The following is a 14102-nucleotide window of genomic DNA, read 5'->3' on the forward strand; positions in this document are numbered from 1 at the left end:
GAGAGTTGGCCCTGTAACCCCGGGGGCTTATCCCAGCCACTAGAGCTGTACCACCTTATTTGGGCTCTCTGCTGCTATTGGTCTCGCTAACTCAGGGCAGGAAAGGCTACCTGAAGCCCTGAGTTCACAGTGGTTTGGGGTTGGTTTGCAGGGAGGATGGTGAGTTGGAAGAAGGTGAACTGGAAGATGATGGGGCTGAGGAGACCCAGGATGCCCCTGGGGGACAAGAGAGGAGTCGGAAGGAAAAGGGGGAGAAGCACCACAGTGACTCAGATGAGGAGAAGTCTCACAGGAGACTGAAACGGAAGCGGAAGAAGGAGCGGGAGAAGGAGAAGAGGAGGTCGAAGAAAAGGCGGAAATCCAAACACAAAGTAGGTCCTTGAGGGTTCCCCACACTTCCTTGCTGGCTCAGAGCCCGCCTGCATGCCCAGCGGGCACTCTTAGTAGCTGCCTTTCCTGGCCTCTGGGGCCTGAGGACAGTTTATAAAATCTGGAACTTATGCTCTGTTGCCACCCAGTGCCCCCGGGTGAGGAGTTTTCAGGCGGAGCGCAGAGTCCTTCCAGACACATTCCAGCATTGTTTGTCCTGGGGCTGGCTGTGCTGAGGTGACCCGCCAGCAGCAGAGTCGCTCACAGTGCCTCCTCTCTTTGCAGCGCCATGCTTCTTCCAGTGATGATTTCTCAGACTTCTCAGACGACTCAGATTTCAGCCCCAGTGAGAAGAGTCACCGCAAGTACCGGGACTATAGCCCACCATACGCACCGGTGAGTGACACTGTCACTTGCATTCTGGTGTGGGTCAGTAGCTCAGAGGCAGTGGGCATTGTTTTCATCCCTACGTTATGGATAAGGAACAGACACTTAGAATGCATGGGTTTGTGTCAGAGCAGTGGCTTTCTCCACAAGGCCTGCTCCTGAGCTTGACCAGTGTCAAGTCTCCCCCATGGCTTGGCAGGACTCCGCATGTCTAACTCATCCAGGTCACAGGTGACTGCTCTCCACTGTTCATAAGTGACCTTTTGTGGGAAATTGGCAAGAGAATGAAGTGGCCAGGAGAGTCAATTATCTCCAGGGCTGCACAGTTAGAAGTTAAATACCCCATTACAACTCTGAACTTAACCATAAATTTACTTTCTCTTTCAGAAAAACTTGTAAGGGAAAAATAAAACAAGGGCTGGGGATGTACTCAGTGGTATAGTGCTAGACAAGAAAAACAAACAGGAAATGGCACAAACTGATAATCCCAGGACTAGGAGAGCTGAGGCAGAAAGATCAAGACTTGGAACCTAGCGGCCGTAGAAATGAATGGTTCAGTGGTTAAGTGCACACATCGAGGATATGTGGTAGCTACAGCTATTCTAGGAGATCTGGCCTTTGTGGGTAACTGCAGGCATGTTGTGCACAGATATACATGCATCGAAACACTCATACATATGAAAATAAATAATAATAGAGTTTATCTTAGTTAGGGTTTCTATTGCTGTAAAGAGACATGACCACAACAACTCTTATAAAGGAAAATATTTAATGGGTGGCTTACAGTTTCAGATGTTTAGTCCATTATCATCATGGTGGGACATAGCAGGCAGACATGATGCTGGAGATAAGAGTCCTACATCTTGATTGGGGGCAACAGGAAGTGAACTGTGACGCTGGGTATAGCTTAAGCATATGTGAGACCTCAACGTCCACCTCCACATTAATACACTCCTTCAATAAGGCAATACCTACTCCACAAAAGCCAACACCTCCTAATAGTGCTGTGTCTGTGAACTTATGGGGGCAGTTACATTCAAACTACCAGAGTTGGAGCTCTGAGCTAGAGCAAAACCCTGTCTTGAAAAACAAATAAAATAAAACCACAGACTAGGCAGGGTGTGATGGCACTTTTTTTGTTTTGTTTTGTTTTTTCGAGACAGGGTTTCTCTGTATTGTTTTGGAGACTGTCCTGGAACTCGCTCTGTAGACCAGGCTGGCCTCAAACTCACAGAGATCCACCTGCCTCTGCCTCCCAAGTGCTGGGATTAAAGGCATGTGCCACCAACACCCGGCTTAAAACAATCATTATTTTATGTGTCTGTTTTGCTGTCTGTGCACCATATACATGTTTGGTGCCTGCAGAGGCCAAAAGGGTGTGTCATATCCTCTGGAACTGGAGTTGTGGTCTCTATATAGGTGCAAGGATCCTACGTTGCCTGGAATAGCAGCCCCACAACGGCACTTTTTAAAGCCTTTCCTGTGAGATCATCATCCATGATAGCCGATGATGGAGGATCTAGTGCAGTAATCCAGACTGATTACTGCAGAAGGGCATCCTCTCCATCCTAGGGGATGCTTTGATCATGACACAGAGCTTGAGTGGCTGTGTGTCTGTACCTACCTATGTCTTGCATTTTCCTGTAGTGAGTAAAGGGTTTCCTTTATTAGTTGAGCGGCTCTGTCTCTGAAATGTAGCATAAGCATGCTACAGTGTTATAGCGCAGGATGTTGACACATTAGTATCCATTTGTTGGGTTAGTTTTCCATAGCTCCTTGAGCTTTGTTGCAATGATTTTACTGCTCCAGTGCACCATGCTCCTCAGCCCTGTCACCAAAGCCACCTAATCATACATTTTATAGTACATGGGGACTGCCTAGCTTTTCCTTAACAATATGCTGAGAGGTTTATTATTTTGTTTTTGTTTTGTTTTCAGTTTTGAGACCAAATCTTTACCTTGTTACCTAGGGCAATCTTGAACTCGTGGGTACTCAAGCACGAATTTTCTGCCTCAACCTCTCGTCTGGATGGGACTACAGACATGGGCCACCATACCCTGCCTTAGCAATGTGTATATAAAGCCGGTTATGATTGTATAGGTTTATAATCCCAACAACACTTGGGGTACGGAGACAGATCAAGAGTTCTGGCCCAGGATGGAACTCCCAGCTATGGGAAGCAGAGGCAGGAAGATTTCTGAGGGGAAGTACTGCATGGTGGGTTCCAGGACAGCTAGGACTACACAAAGAAGCCCTCTTGTTTGCTTTTGTTACTGTGTTGTTTATTTGTTTTTTGAAACGGGTTTCTCTGTGTATCCTTGGCTGTCCTAGAACTTGCCCTGTAGAGAAACCCTATCTTGAAACACCCCCTGCCCCCCCACCAAAAAAGAAAAAATGTTCCTGACCAGGCTGGGCTACATAAGACCCTGTCTCAAAACAGTAAATTGTTTATTGCTCACAGCTTCCATTGCTAAGGTGGGCCTCATTGTCTGAATGGACTACACTGTTCACCTCTTGAAAGATATTTTGGGAAGTGTCTTTGGAAATAGCAGTTGGGTATGGCCATAGCGGGCCGTTCATTGAAATCCAAGGCCCTAGGGATAGCTTGGACAGCTTGGACCCCTCCTCCTGCCTCCAGGCTCCTCCCCAGGTGTGTTAGCACTGCATCTTTGTCCTTGGTTCACTAGGGACTGTGGGCTCATGTTTCTCCTTTCCCTCCAAACCTTGGCCCTTTTCTTAAGGACAAACTTGGACCAATCTGCTGCCCCCAGCCTATCAGGGTAAACATCTGCAGAGAGGCCAGGACAGTAGAGACACCCAGACAAACACACAAGTTTGAGAACTGAGGTGACCGTGATGGTCCTGACCCAGGCCATGGGTACTGACTTACCCTCTCCCTGCTCTTTCCTGAACCCAGTCCCACCAGCAGTACTCCTCATCACACAACACGCCCCTGCCCAAGAAGTCCTACTCCAAGATGGACAGCAAGGGCTACAGCATGTACGAGGACTATGAGAATGAACAGTATGGAGAGTATGAGGGGGATGAAGAGGAGGACATGGGCAAAGAAGACTATGACGACTTCACCAAAGAGCTGAACCAGTACCGGCGTGCCAAGGAGGGCAGCAGCCGGGGCCGAGGTGAGCCCTTCAGCCCCTCCTTTCCCGGTGCTTCTCCAGGACCAGTGCTGCTGCTGAGAGTGCAGATGTGTAGAGTCCAGGAGCCTGTCCTGAGTCCTAGATATCTAAGGGAGCTAGGTAGTCTCGGGGATGAGCAAAGCGTATGAAGCTGTACCCCAGAGCATAAGGGGTAGGGGCAACCTCGGAACAACAGGGGCAGGGCAGGGCAGGGGCAGCCAGTATCATTTGGGCCAGACTGAGGACAGCTGGTGACCCAGCTCTGCCCACTTCCATCCCTGGACTTTTCTATCACCAGACAGAGCATTTTGTTCACCTCTGAACTTTGGACTTCAGGAAGTTGGTGAGCTTGTGGCTGGAAGGCTTACGAGAAGATGGGGGAGGGGATAACAGCTCAGCCGATCTTCTAGAGCTGGAAAAGACAGATAGCTAGAGGCTTCTAAAGTCTTCCTGCTCAGGTTATGATCCAGGTTATTGTCTTGTTTGTTTTGGTTCTGTAACTTTGGAGTCTGTGAGTCTGTCCTGGAACTCACTCTGTAGACCAGGCCGATTTCGAACTCACAGAGATCCTCCTGCTGGGATTGAAGGCGAGCACCCCCACCACCACCACCACCAGCAGATCCAGGTTATTGTTAAGAGTGGCTGTTCACGTTTGCTTTGGCCACCTTTGGAGTAGGCTCCACTTAGTGGGGACTGTAGACCAGTGATGCCCAGAGGATGCAGTGGATCACCCACACAGTACAGCAAGAAGAACCACACCTCCTGTGTCTTATCAGTCTCACCAGAGTCTACAACGCACCAAGACTTTGGTGTCCTCTTCCTCTGTCTCCCTAAGTCTTGAAAATGGGGTATTCATCTCCCATTTGGAGCCAGCAACATGTCCTGGCCTTGTTAGCCACAAAAGGCTGGTGGCTGCTGTCTTGGACAATGCAGCAGCCATGAGTATCGGGGGCCAGGTAGTGAGGGCAGGAGTTGCTGTGTGTCCAGGATGCCAAGTGAGCCCCTTCAAGGGGACAAGAGGCACTGTAGTCTGTAACCATGGTAGGCTCACTGTGCCAGTCACCCCACAGGTAGCCGAGGCCGGGGCAGAGGCTACAGGGGCCGTGGAAGTCGAGGAGGATCTCGAGGCCGAGGAATGGGCAGGGGCACCCGAGGCCGAGGCAGAGGCTCCATGGGAGAGCACCCGGAAGACGAAGAGGACTTGTACGAGGAGGAGATGGAAGTAAGGTTTCCTGCAGCTCTTGGGGATGCAGGGTGACTGGCAGGCTCCCTGGGCTGCAAGTACTGGGGTGGGCACTGTGAGACTTAAGGTAGGAGGACTGTACATCCCTAAGGAAAGGCTTTGACAGGCACACACACGCTGAAGTGTTCCTTTTGGAAAGAGATAACAAAATACTTCAGTGGCTGAAGCAGGAAAGACACCAGATGGTAGACTGGAAAAACCCTGACCTGAGACAGGGATTGTCTTCTAGAATGTCTTCTGCCTTTTGAGGCAGACAGGAGAAGTGTGCAGATCACACACCATTCTGTTCCTGTCTTCTAAGTCCCTGTTGTGTGACTCATTTCTTGAAGTCCTACTGCTGTCCCTTGTGCCCAGAAACCCTGTGCTTGGCTCTGCCCAGCTGAGCGTGAGTCTGAACTGAGAAGGCTGCAAGGGTAGAGCTTGGGACTACCCATCACCCATGAAACCACTCAGGTGACACTTCCGCCCTGTTCTCTCTCGAATCCAGTATGGAGAAAGTGAGGAGCCCATGGGAGATGATGATTACGACGAATACTCCAAGGAGCTGAACCAGTATCGAAGGTCCAAGGACAGCCGCGGCCGAGGTGGGCAAGGGCTCTGTGGGAACAGGCTGGCTGGCCTTCAGCAGCTGCTGGACTTAGCATGGGAAGTAAAATCCCTTCTCTCCTTCTCCATAGGGTTAAGTCGAGGCCGAGGCCGGGGGGCCCGAGGAGGTCGCGGGAAGGGCATGGGCCGCGGTCGAGGTCGAGGCAGCAGAGGGGGAATGAGCAAGGGTGGGATGAATGATGATGAGGACTTCTACGATGATGACATGGGCGTGAGTACATTCTGTGATCTGATGTATGGTGATTTGCTGGATGCCTGTGTCTGCAACAAGTGTGTGCCTAGTACCCACAGAAGCCAGACAAGGGAATTGGATCCTCTGGGACTTGAGGTACAAACAATTGTGAATGGCCATGTGGTAACTGAAATTGAACCCAGGTCTTCTGGAAAGAATAGCCAGAAGGTTTTTTTTGTTTGGTTGTTTTATTTGTCTTTTTCAAGTTAGGGTGTTTTCTGTCCTGGGACTCATTTTGTAGACTAGGCTGGCCTTGAGCTCAGAGATCTGCTTAGCAGCCAATTGTTAACCGCTCTTAATCAGGGAGTTCTCTCTCCAGTCCCTGATGTTTTGACCAAGTCTACTTCGGAGATTTTTGTTGTTGTTTTCTAATGAGCCACTCTCTGAAGGCTGATCCTGACCTGTTTCCATCAGTCCTTGATCCAGGGGCTTGATCAGTGTTTACCAGTTCCCCTGTTGGTACAACCCTCTGTTTAAAACCACACCTTGGCAGTGTTTGCAGCCATCTTGTTGAGTTTAAGGTGGAAAGGTTCTAAGTGATGCACCCCAAAGTTCTAGGGAAGTAACTAGAAAGGCTTGGCTGCCCCTCTAGGATGGGTGTGTCCCTGCATTGCACATGGAAGAGTTTTTTCAGTTTGAGCTCTGCCTTGCATGTGGTGTGACTGGAGCTGCCTGCACGAGTCCTGTTCTCTGCACACTTAATGTGTTCCCCCTCCATTACTCACAGGATGGTGGTGGTGGAAGCTACCGGCGGAGCGATCATGACAAACCCCACCAGCAGTCTGACAAGAAAGGCAAGGTCATCTGCAAGTACTTTGTGGAAGGACGGTGCACATGGGTAAGAGGACGTGGACCCAGATGGGTGGGCTGCCACAGTGCGCTGTTGGGAGGGGAGGGTTGTGTGATGCCCTGCCCTGCCCTGCCCTGCCCTGCCCTTCTGGGGGCCAGGAGACATCTGGGCAGCCTGGATGTCTTAGCTCACTTCATAGAAGACAACTCAGAGCAAACAAGATAATGTGTTGAGAGTTTGAGGCTTAGGGATACTTCTTGGTAGAACTTTTCATCCAGTCTCTAGAGTCTCAAATGAATCTATAAGGGTTAATCTGTTCTGGTTATGCTGTAAACTTCAGAATTGAAGAGGATTTTTTTCTTCTTTCCTTTTTTTTAGACAGGGTTTCCCTGTATAACCCTGGCTATCCTGGAACTCACGCTGTAAACCAAACTGGCCTAGAACTCACAGAGATCCTATGGGAGAGGGCCTAGACCCTGTCCCAAATGATGTAACAGATTTTGATGATCTCCCATGGAAGGCCTCATCCTCCCTGGGGAGAGGATGGGAGGTGGGGTGGGGGGCAGGGGAGGAAGGGAGGGAATGGGAACTGGGATAGATATATAAAATAAGACTGTTTCTAATAAAAAAAAATACTATATATACACATGTAACAAAAAAAAAGAAGAACTCTGAGATTTGCCTGTCTCTGCCTCCTGGGTGCTAGGATTAACGGAATGCACCACCATGCCCGGCCTGGAAAAGAATTATTAGAGACTCCAGGCAGAATCAGCCTCAGACTTCAGAGTTGTGCAAGAGACAAGTGTAGCCACTTAGGACAGTTGACTTGTGACTATGATACAAAGGCCGCAATCAAGCAGGAGGCACATCCGCCTGAGGGTACTGCTCCTACAGGAAGCAGGAAGAAATAAGTATTTCAAACAGATAGGTTGTATATAAAATAATCCTTATTATCGGTTTTAACTCTACTGATTTCAACACATACATGTTTGTCACTCAACAAGGACTCTCAGTCGGTGAGTTAAAGACCACTGCAGTGATCGGTGGCCCTCTGGAGATACTGACTCCTTCATACTTAAACATGTGGCATTTGGTGGATCATGGTGGTGTACACTTTTAATCCCAGCATCCAGAAGCAGAGGCAGGCGAATCTCTGTAGAATTTGAGGGCAACTTGGTCTACATGCCAAGTTATAGACATGGTGAGATCTTATCTCAAAAAAAAAATCAGTTTTAAGTCAGGAAGGAAATAACCTGCCTGGAAGCTTTTACCTGTGCTTCATTGACTAAATAAATATGGGATGTTGGGAAATGGAGTAAGTCTAGCCAGGCAGTTTTCCTCAAACAAAATCAGTATTCATTTAGGGAGGACAATCCATGGGACTGGCGTAGGCTATGAGTTTTTGTATGGTATGGAACAGAGTAGATAGGAGAGGAAGGAAAGAATGAATTAGGAAGAAACAGTATTGGCCAGATTTGGACCTGAGCAGAAGGGCCCAGGGCAGCCTGGGTAGTGGTCCTGGGTTGGGAAGCAGCATTTGGGAGCCTACTTTTCCCTAGGGAATATGTTCTTGTCTATGATCTCTCTGTAGATAAAGTGAATCAGAACTCCCTTCCCCAGTCCTCACTGTTCTGCCTCTCTTCCAGGGAGACCACTGCAATTTTAGCCATGATATTGAACTGCCGAAGAAGCGGGAACTGTGCAAGTTTTACATCACGGGCTTCTGTGCTCGGGCTGAGAACTGCCCCTACATGCATGATATCCTTTGCTGTCCGTCTGTCCTTTCTGCCCTGTGCTGCTTCTCCTGGGGGCCTCACCAGACTACCTCTCCCTTCTGCCCCTTCTGCCCACTGTCCGAGCTGTCCATGTGCTCACCTGAGGAAGCCCACACATCCTCTTCAGTCAGCGTTTGAGGACCTTTTCTGAGGCCAGCTCTGGAGGCCAGAGCTTGCTCTGGAGCGAAGCAGTGTTGAAAATGGCACCTGGCCTTGGGGCAGCTGCCAGCTGCTGCACAACCCTGAGTGTGTCCCCCACCTCCCAACAAAGGAGGTTGCTTGTGCTTTGGGTGGATTCTGAGAGGAAGCATTTGCCTTAATGAGTCGTGAACGTGACTTTCCCTGTAAGCTGTACCACACCACGGGGAACTGCATCAATGGCGACGACTGCATGTTCTCCCATGACCCGCTGACTGAGGAGACACGAGAGCTCTTAGACAAGGTAATGTCTGGGGTGATACAGGGGGCAAGGCTGAGGCAGACACCACTGTCCAGTTGGCACCATCTGGACTAAGCCTTTGTTATGTGGAAACAGCTGGGTTTCTTCCTGTAGGAGAAATGAAGGTCACACTGTGTCCTACCCCAGACCTGAGCCACTGTCTTCCAGTGAATGAAAGGAATGTCACCTTCTGGTGTTGTGTAGAGACAGACGCAGAGTGGAAATGTCAGTGTCTGTCTGTAGTCACAGGGACTTACACAGAGAAGGGTTGGGGTGACCATGAGCTCATGAACCAGGTGCTATTTGACACTGACCCTGGCGTCTGCTGTTGCTCTGCAGATCAGCACAGTTAGTGAGGATGCTTGCTTTGGCCCATCCTTTTGGGAACTTGTCAGCCTAGGATGAGATGATTAGCCTCCAGTCACTTACTTTGGGGTGACCCTTGAAAGGACCAGCAGTGTCTGATTGAGGCCGCCCCCTGCTGGAGGTTCGGTGTTCACACTCCAGCAGGAGCCCAGACCTGCCTCTTGGGTCGGTTTAGGGTTTTTTTTTGGGAGGGGGGTTCGAGACAGGGTTTCTCCGTGGCTTTGGAGGTTGTCCTGGAACTAGCTCTTGTGTAGGTGGCACATGCTTTTAATCCCAGGGGAGGCAGAGGCAAGTGGATCTATGTAAGTTCAAGGCCAGCCTAGTCTACAGATCGGGTTTAGGTTTTTTTTAAAGCTTTGTCTTAGTGTTTAAAGTTTGGTGGGGGAGGGGGGTGTCCATTTATTTGTTTGTTTTCATTTTTTGAGGCATGGGATCTTTATGTAGCCCTGGCTGTCCTAGAGCTCACTATGTAGAGTAGGATGTCCTTGAACTCACAGAGACACCCTTTTCCCCCTTGCTGGCATTGAAAGTGTGCGCCACTGTCTAACTGTGGAATTATGTTTTTATTGCCCTTTGTTGTGTACCTTTTCTTCTGCTTTGTCTTGTTGGGCAGCTTTGCTATGTGGCCCAGGCTGACTTCTTCACCCTCCTTCCTGCTCTCTTCAGTGCTACATATGCTGGTGTAGACTCTCAGCTTCACTGGCTAAATTGTATTTTGGTTTTGGTTTTTGGAGACAGGGTTTCTCTGTGACATAACCCTGGCTGAACTGGAACTCTGTAGACCAGACTGGTGTCAAACTCAGAGATCCGCCTGCCTCTGCCTCCTGAGTGCTGGCATTAAAGGCGTGCGCCGCCATCTCCCAGCTCACTTGCTAAATTTTGAAGGGGCTGATTTGCAGCTAGCTCTCTGGCCTCCTCTGGGAAGCATGCCTCCATTGAGGCCAGTGATGAGGCTTATGGGAGCCAGTGAAAAGAGGCATGGAAGACATGAAGCAGGCCCTCCCCCAGCCTCTGTGTGAGTAGGGTATGCCTTGTTCTCTTTCTCTCTCTCTCTCTCTCTCTCTCTCTCTCTCTCTCTCTCTCTGACTCTTGTCTCCCCCCCCCTCCTCCCTCTCTTCCTCCCTCTCTCTCTCTTTTTCTTTTGATTCTTTTTGAGACAGGGTTTCTCTGTGTAACAGCCCTGGCTGTCTTGGAACTCACTCCACCTCTGTAGACCAGGCTGACCTCATATCCATAGATATCAGCCTGCCTCTACCTCCAGAGTGCTGCAATTAAAGGTGTGTGTCACCACACCTGGTGGTGACTATCATTTTTGCAGAGGTGACAAACTTTTGGGATACTAGCCTCAGCTCCACTGGAAAGTTTGGCGACACAACTGGGCACTAGACGTCATGTTGGATAAGAGCCTGTTGGCAGTGGTCATTGCCTATAGCGAGGCCATGGAAAGGCTGCAAGGGACAGATATTTGTATGCTCCCTCCATCTGTGCTGAAATGGTGGATGGGTAGTTTATGTTGTGTCCTCTAGTCATTTTGTCACTTGCGTTTTACATGCCTGTGTCACTGGAAGGCCAGGTTAGCAATGGACTCGAGCATCCTTCTTAGGCTGTCGGGTTTGTGTTGTGAAAGGCAAACGGGTATCACCTGCTTGCACATGGAAAGCAGAAGCCAACTAGGGCTGCTTGAGAAAGGTGGTGTGTCCATGTTAGAGGGCATCTGTGAGGATGCTGAGGTGGGTACCAGCGAGACTGCTTGATCCCCTTTGTAACCTGGCGATTCTTGTTAGGGTTGAGCCCCAGGCCCATCCTGTCTGGTAGCTGTCCCTTAAGGATATTGGCCAGGTTTTCACATTTGCTCATTGGTCGAGAGAAGTGCACTGTGTTTTGAAGCCTTGCCAGGTGAATCTGTCTCAGCACTGGGGGCCTGTGGACATGGAAATGGGAAGCGTAGCAGCGAGGGGAGGTCTTCCTGCCTTAGCATCCCCAGTGCAACGATTGCAAATTGTACCGCTCTGCCCAGCTGAAAATGAATTTAGTCCTAGACCCTGTGCTCTAAAGGCCTTCGGCAGGATGCTGTTTTTCGTTTTTCTCAGAAAATTTAGCTCCACAGTCTGACTTGGTGCAGCCTTCTGATGCCGCCTCCTTTGCTCCCCGCAGATGTTGGCTGATGACGCAGAAGCGGGTGCTGAGGACGAGAAGGAGGTGGAGGAGCTGAAGAAGCAGGGCATCAACCCCCTGCCCAAGCCACCTCCTGGCGTGGGGCTCCTGCCCACCCCGCCACGGCCCCCTGGGCCCCCAGCTCCCAACTCTCCAAACGGCAGGCCCATGCAGGGTGGCCCTCCTCCCCCACCACCACCCCCTCCCCCGCCTCCTGGCCCTCCTCAGATGGCCCTGCCCACACACGAGCCACTGTCACCACAGCAGCTACAGCAGGATATGTACAACAAGAAGATCCCCTCGCTGTTTGAGATTGTGGTGCGGCCCACAGGGCAGCTAGCTGAGAAACTGGGCGTGAGGTGAGTACACTGGTCACAGACGCACAGGAGCCTACCCTGCTTTCTCCGAAGCTGTCAGACCCTATTTGGGCTCTTGGCCTCAGGTTTCCAGTGAGCACTGCAGGTGTGCTGGGCTGAGTGCCGCTACCTTTCTTCGGCAGCTTCCTCACAAGCACCATTTCCTCCTCTAGGTTCCCTGGACCTGGTGGACCCTCAGGGCCAATGGGTCCTGGCCCCAACATGGGACCCCCAGGGCCTATGGGGGGGCCAATGCATCCCGACATGCACCCTGACATGCACCCCGACATGCACCCCGATATGCACCCCGATATGCATCCCGACATGCACCCTGACATGCACCCCGACATGCATCCCGACATGCCGATGGGTCCTGGCATGAACCCTGGCCCTCCCATGGGTCCTGGTGGCCCCCCGATGATGCCCTATGGTCCTGGAGACTCCCCACACTCGGGAATGATGCCTCCCATCCCGCCAGCCCAGAACTTCTATGAGAACTTCTATCCACAGCAAGAAGGCATGGAAATGGAGCCGGGGCTCGTTGGGGATGCAGGTATGCAGGCACCAGCTGGGCTGCAGAGCTGGGCTCACCAAGGTGGGCGTGGGCAGAAGTGGCTTTTCTTCCTTGGTCGAGTCTTACAGCAGCATTCCAATCCCATTCCTGCCCCGTGGGTGTTTTCATTATCGTGGGACCCTTTGCCTTGTGGCAACAGAAGAACCATTGTGTTGGTTGTCATTTGTGCTCATAGTGTCTGGCATCAATCAGAAGCAGGGCAAAATGCTCATGCAATTGTCCTAGACAAGACCCCTCTTTAGGTAGTGCTGGGCTTGGTGGCTGCCTGTCTGACCCCATGACCCCATATGTTCCTTCCTCTCTTTCCTATGGTGTTAACCACCTCAGTGTCCAATAGTCAGGGCTAGATGTTGCGGGTGGTAGTAGGCTATTCATTGCAGTCTCAAAAAGGAGGAGGGACCTGTCCCAGTCAGAGCTGAGAGTGAGTGAGTGTCCTCTGTCCTTGCAATGCTTGCCTTTTAGTAGAGGACGGGACAGTGGGATACAGCCAAGGCCCTAGCAGGGACAGTCAGCTAGAGCTTCTGAGAAAGTACGCAGGTACCACAGCTAGCCAGCTTGTCTGAGGAGAGCAGACATGACTATGTTACAAAGGAAAATGTGTCGTCTGCCAGTAGTGGCCTTGTCTGCTCTACAGAACAGTGGAGTGATTGATGGTGGTGTGTCGGTGGTGGTGCTGCTTACTCAGGAGGCTGAGGCTGGAGGATCACTTTGAGTTCTGGGCTAGCCCAGGATACAGTAAGACTGTCAAACAACCAGAACAGTGGAGGAAATTTAGAAGCTTCCATAGAGTTGCCTACAGCAGGTGTGCCCAGGTGGTGGCAGTGATCTAGCCAACCGTATAGACAGGTCACATGTTTTGGACATGGCACTTTAAAGCTGGTGTGCCCTGTATGCTATGTAGGGCTGGAAGGAGCAGCTTGGAGGATGGGTCCAGGCATGGGCAGACCTTTACCAAAGCTCAGGCTGGTGTGTTGGGGATGAGCATCCATAGCGTGTGCATGGCCCATGGTAAGGAGTAGGGTTAGGATGCTGGAAAGGGCAGGCCACTGAGATTGAGGTACTAGTGCTTATAGTTTGTGTTCGGTGGAGGTGGAACCTCAGCCTGTGTCCCCAGCTCCAGTGGCTGTAGCCTAAATTAGATTAGGTCTAATTAGGCTCGTGGACTGACCAATTCAGGCGCTGGCAGTATGTGTGCATATTTACCAGTTTTCAGCTTGTAGTGTGTGTGTGTGTTTGCTTGTGTATGTGGGGATGCACATGAGCAGTGTGCACGTGCGTGTAGGCCAGGTTGACTTCAGTTAACCACTGTATATATAGAGGCAGAGACTCATTTGAACTTAGAGATCTCCACAGAGACTCATTTGAACTTGAGATCTAAGTTTCAGCTAGTTCAGCTACTGGATCCAGGGATAGCCTGTCTATAGCATTACGAGCCCTTGCCATGCCCTGCCTTGCTTTATGTCTGTTGGGGATCGGTTGTGTGGCAGTAGTCCACTGAACCATCATTCTAGTCCCAAGTGTTTCATTCTAACTATTTAAAATACCACACTGGCTTTCTTGGTAGCATGAACCTCTTCTCTGGTGTTGAGTATATTGCCCCATCTGGTTGAGAGTCATTGCCACATGTGGCAGGAACAGAGGACTCTTGACGAGCTGTCCTGGCGCCCTGGCTCA

The 14102-nt window shown here is 50.6% G+C and overlaps 1 protein-coding gene across 7 annotated transcripts in view; it reads left to right on the top strand.

Moving 5' to 3' along the window:
* Window positions 1-14102, top strand: part of Zc3h4 (zinc finger CCCH-type containing 4) — a 35576-nt gene that overhangs the window by 15699 nt on the left and 5775 nt on the right. For all 7 annotated transcript variants that reach the window (XM_005086434.4, XM_040734274.1, XM_013125515.3 and 4 more), the window contains 11 exons: window positions 152-371; window positions 655-765; window positions 3674-3896; window positions 4964-5115; window positions 5624-5720; window positions 5814-5953; window positions 6702-6812; window positions 8411-8522; window positions 8872-8981; window positions 11499-11857; window positions 12028-12407. In XM_005086434.4, coding sequence (XP_005086491.1) covers window positions 152-371; window positions 655-765; window positions 3674-3896; window positions 4964-5115; window positions 5624-5720; window positions 5814-5953; window positions 6702-6812; window positions 8411-8522; window positions 8872-8981; window positions 11499-11857; window positions 12028-12407 — 2015 coding nt within the window. The remainder of the gene's footprint in view (window positions 1-151; window positions 372-654; window positions 766-3673; window positions 3897-4963; window positions 5116-5623; window positions 5721-5813; window positions 5954-6701; window positions 6813-8410; window positions 8523-8871; window positions 8982-11498; window positions 11858-12027; window positions 12408-14102) is intronic.

This window comes from Mesocricetus auratus, unplaced genomic scaffold (assembly GCF_017639785.1).
Source record: "Mesocricetus auratus isolate SY011 unplaced genomic scaffold, BCM_Maur_2.0 Super-Scaffold_100038, whole genome shotgun sequence".
Lineage (NCBI taxonomy): Eukaryota > Metazoa > Chordata > Mammalia > Rodentia > Cricetidae > Mesocricetus > Mesocricetus auratus.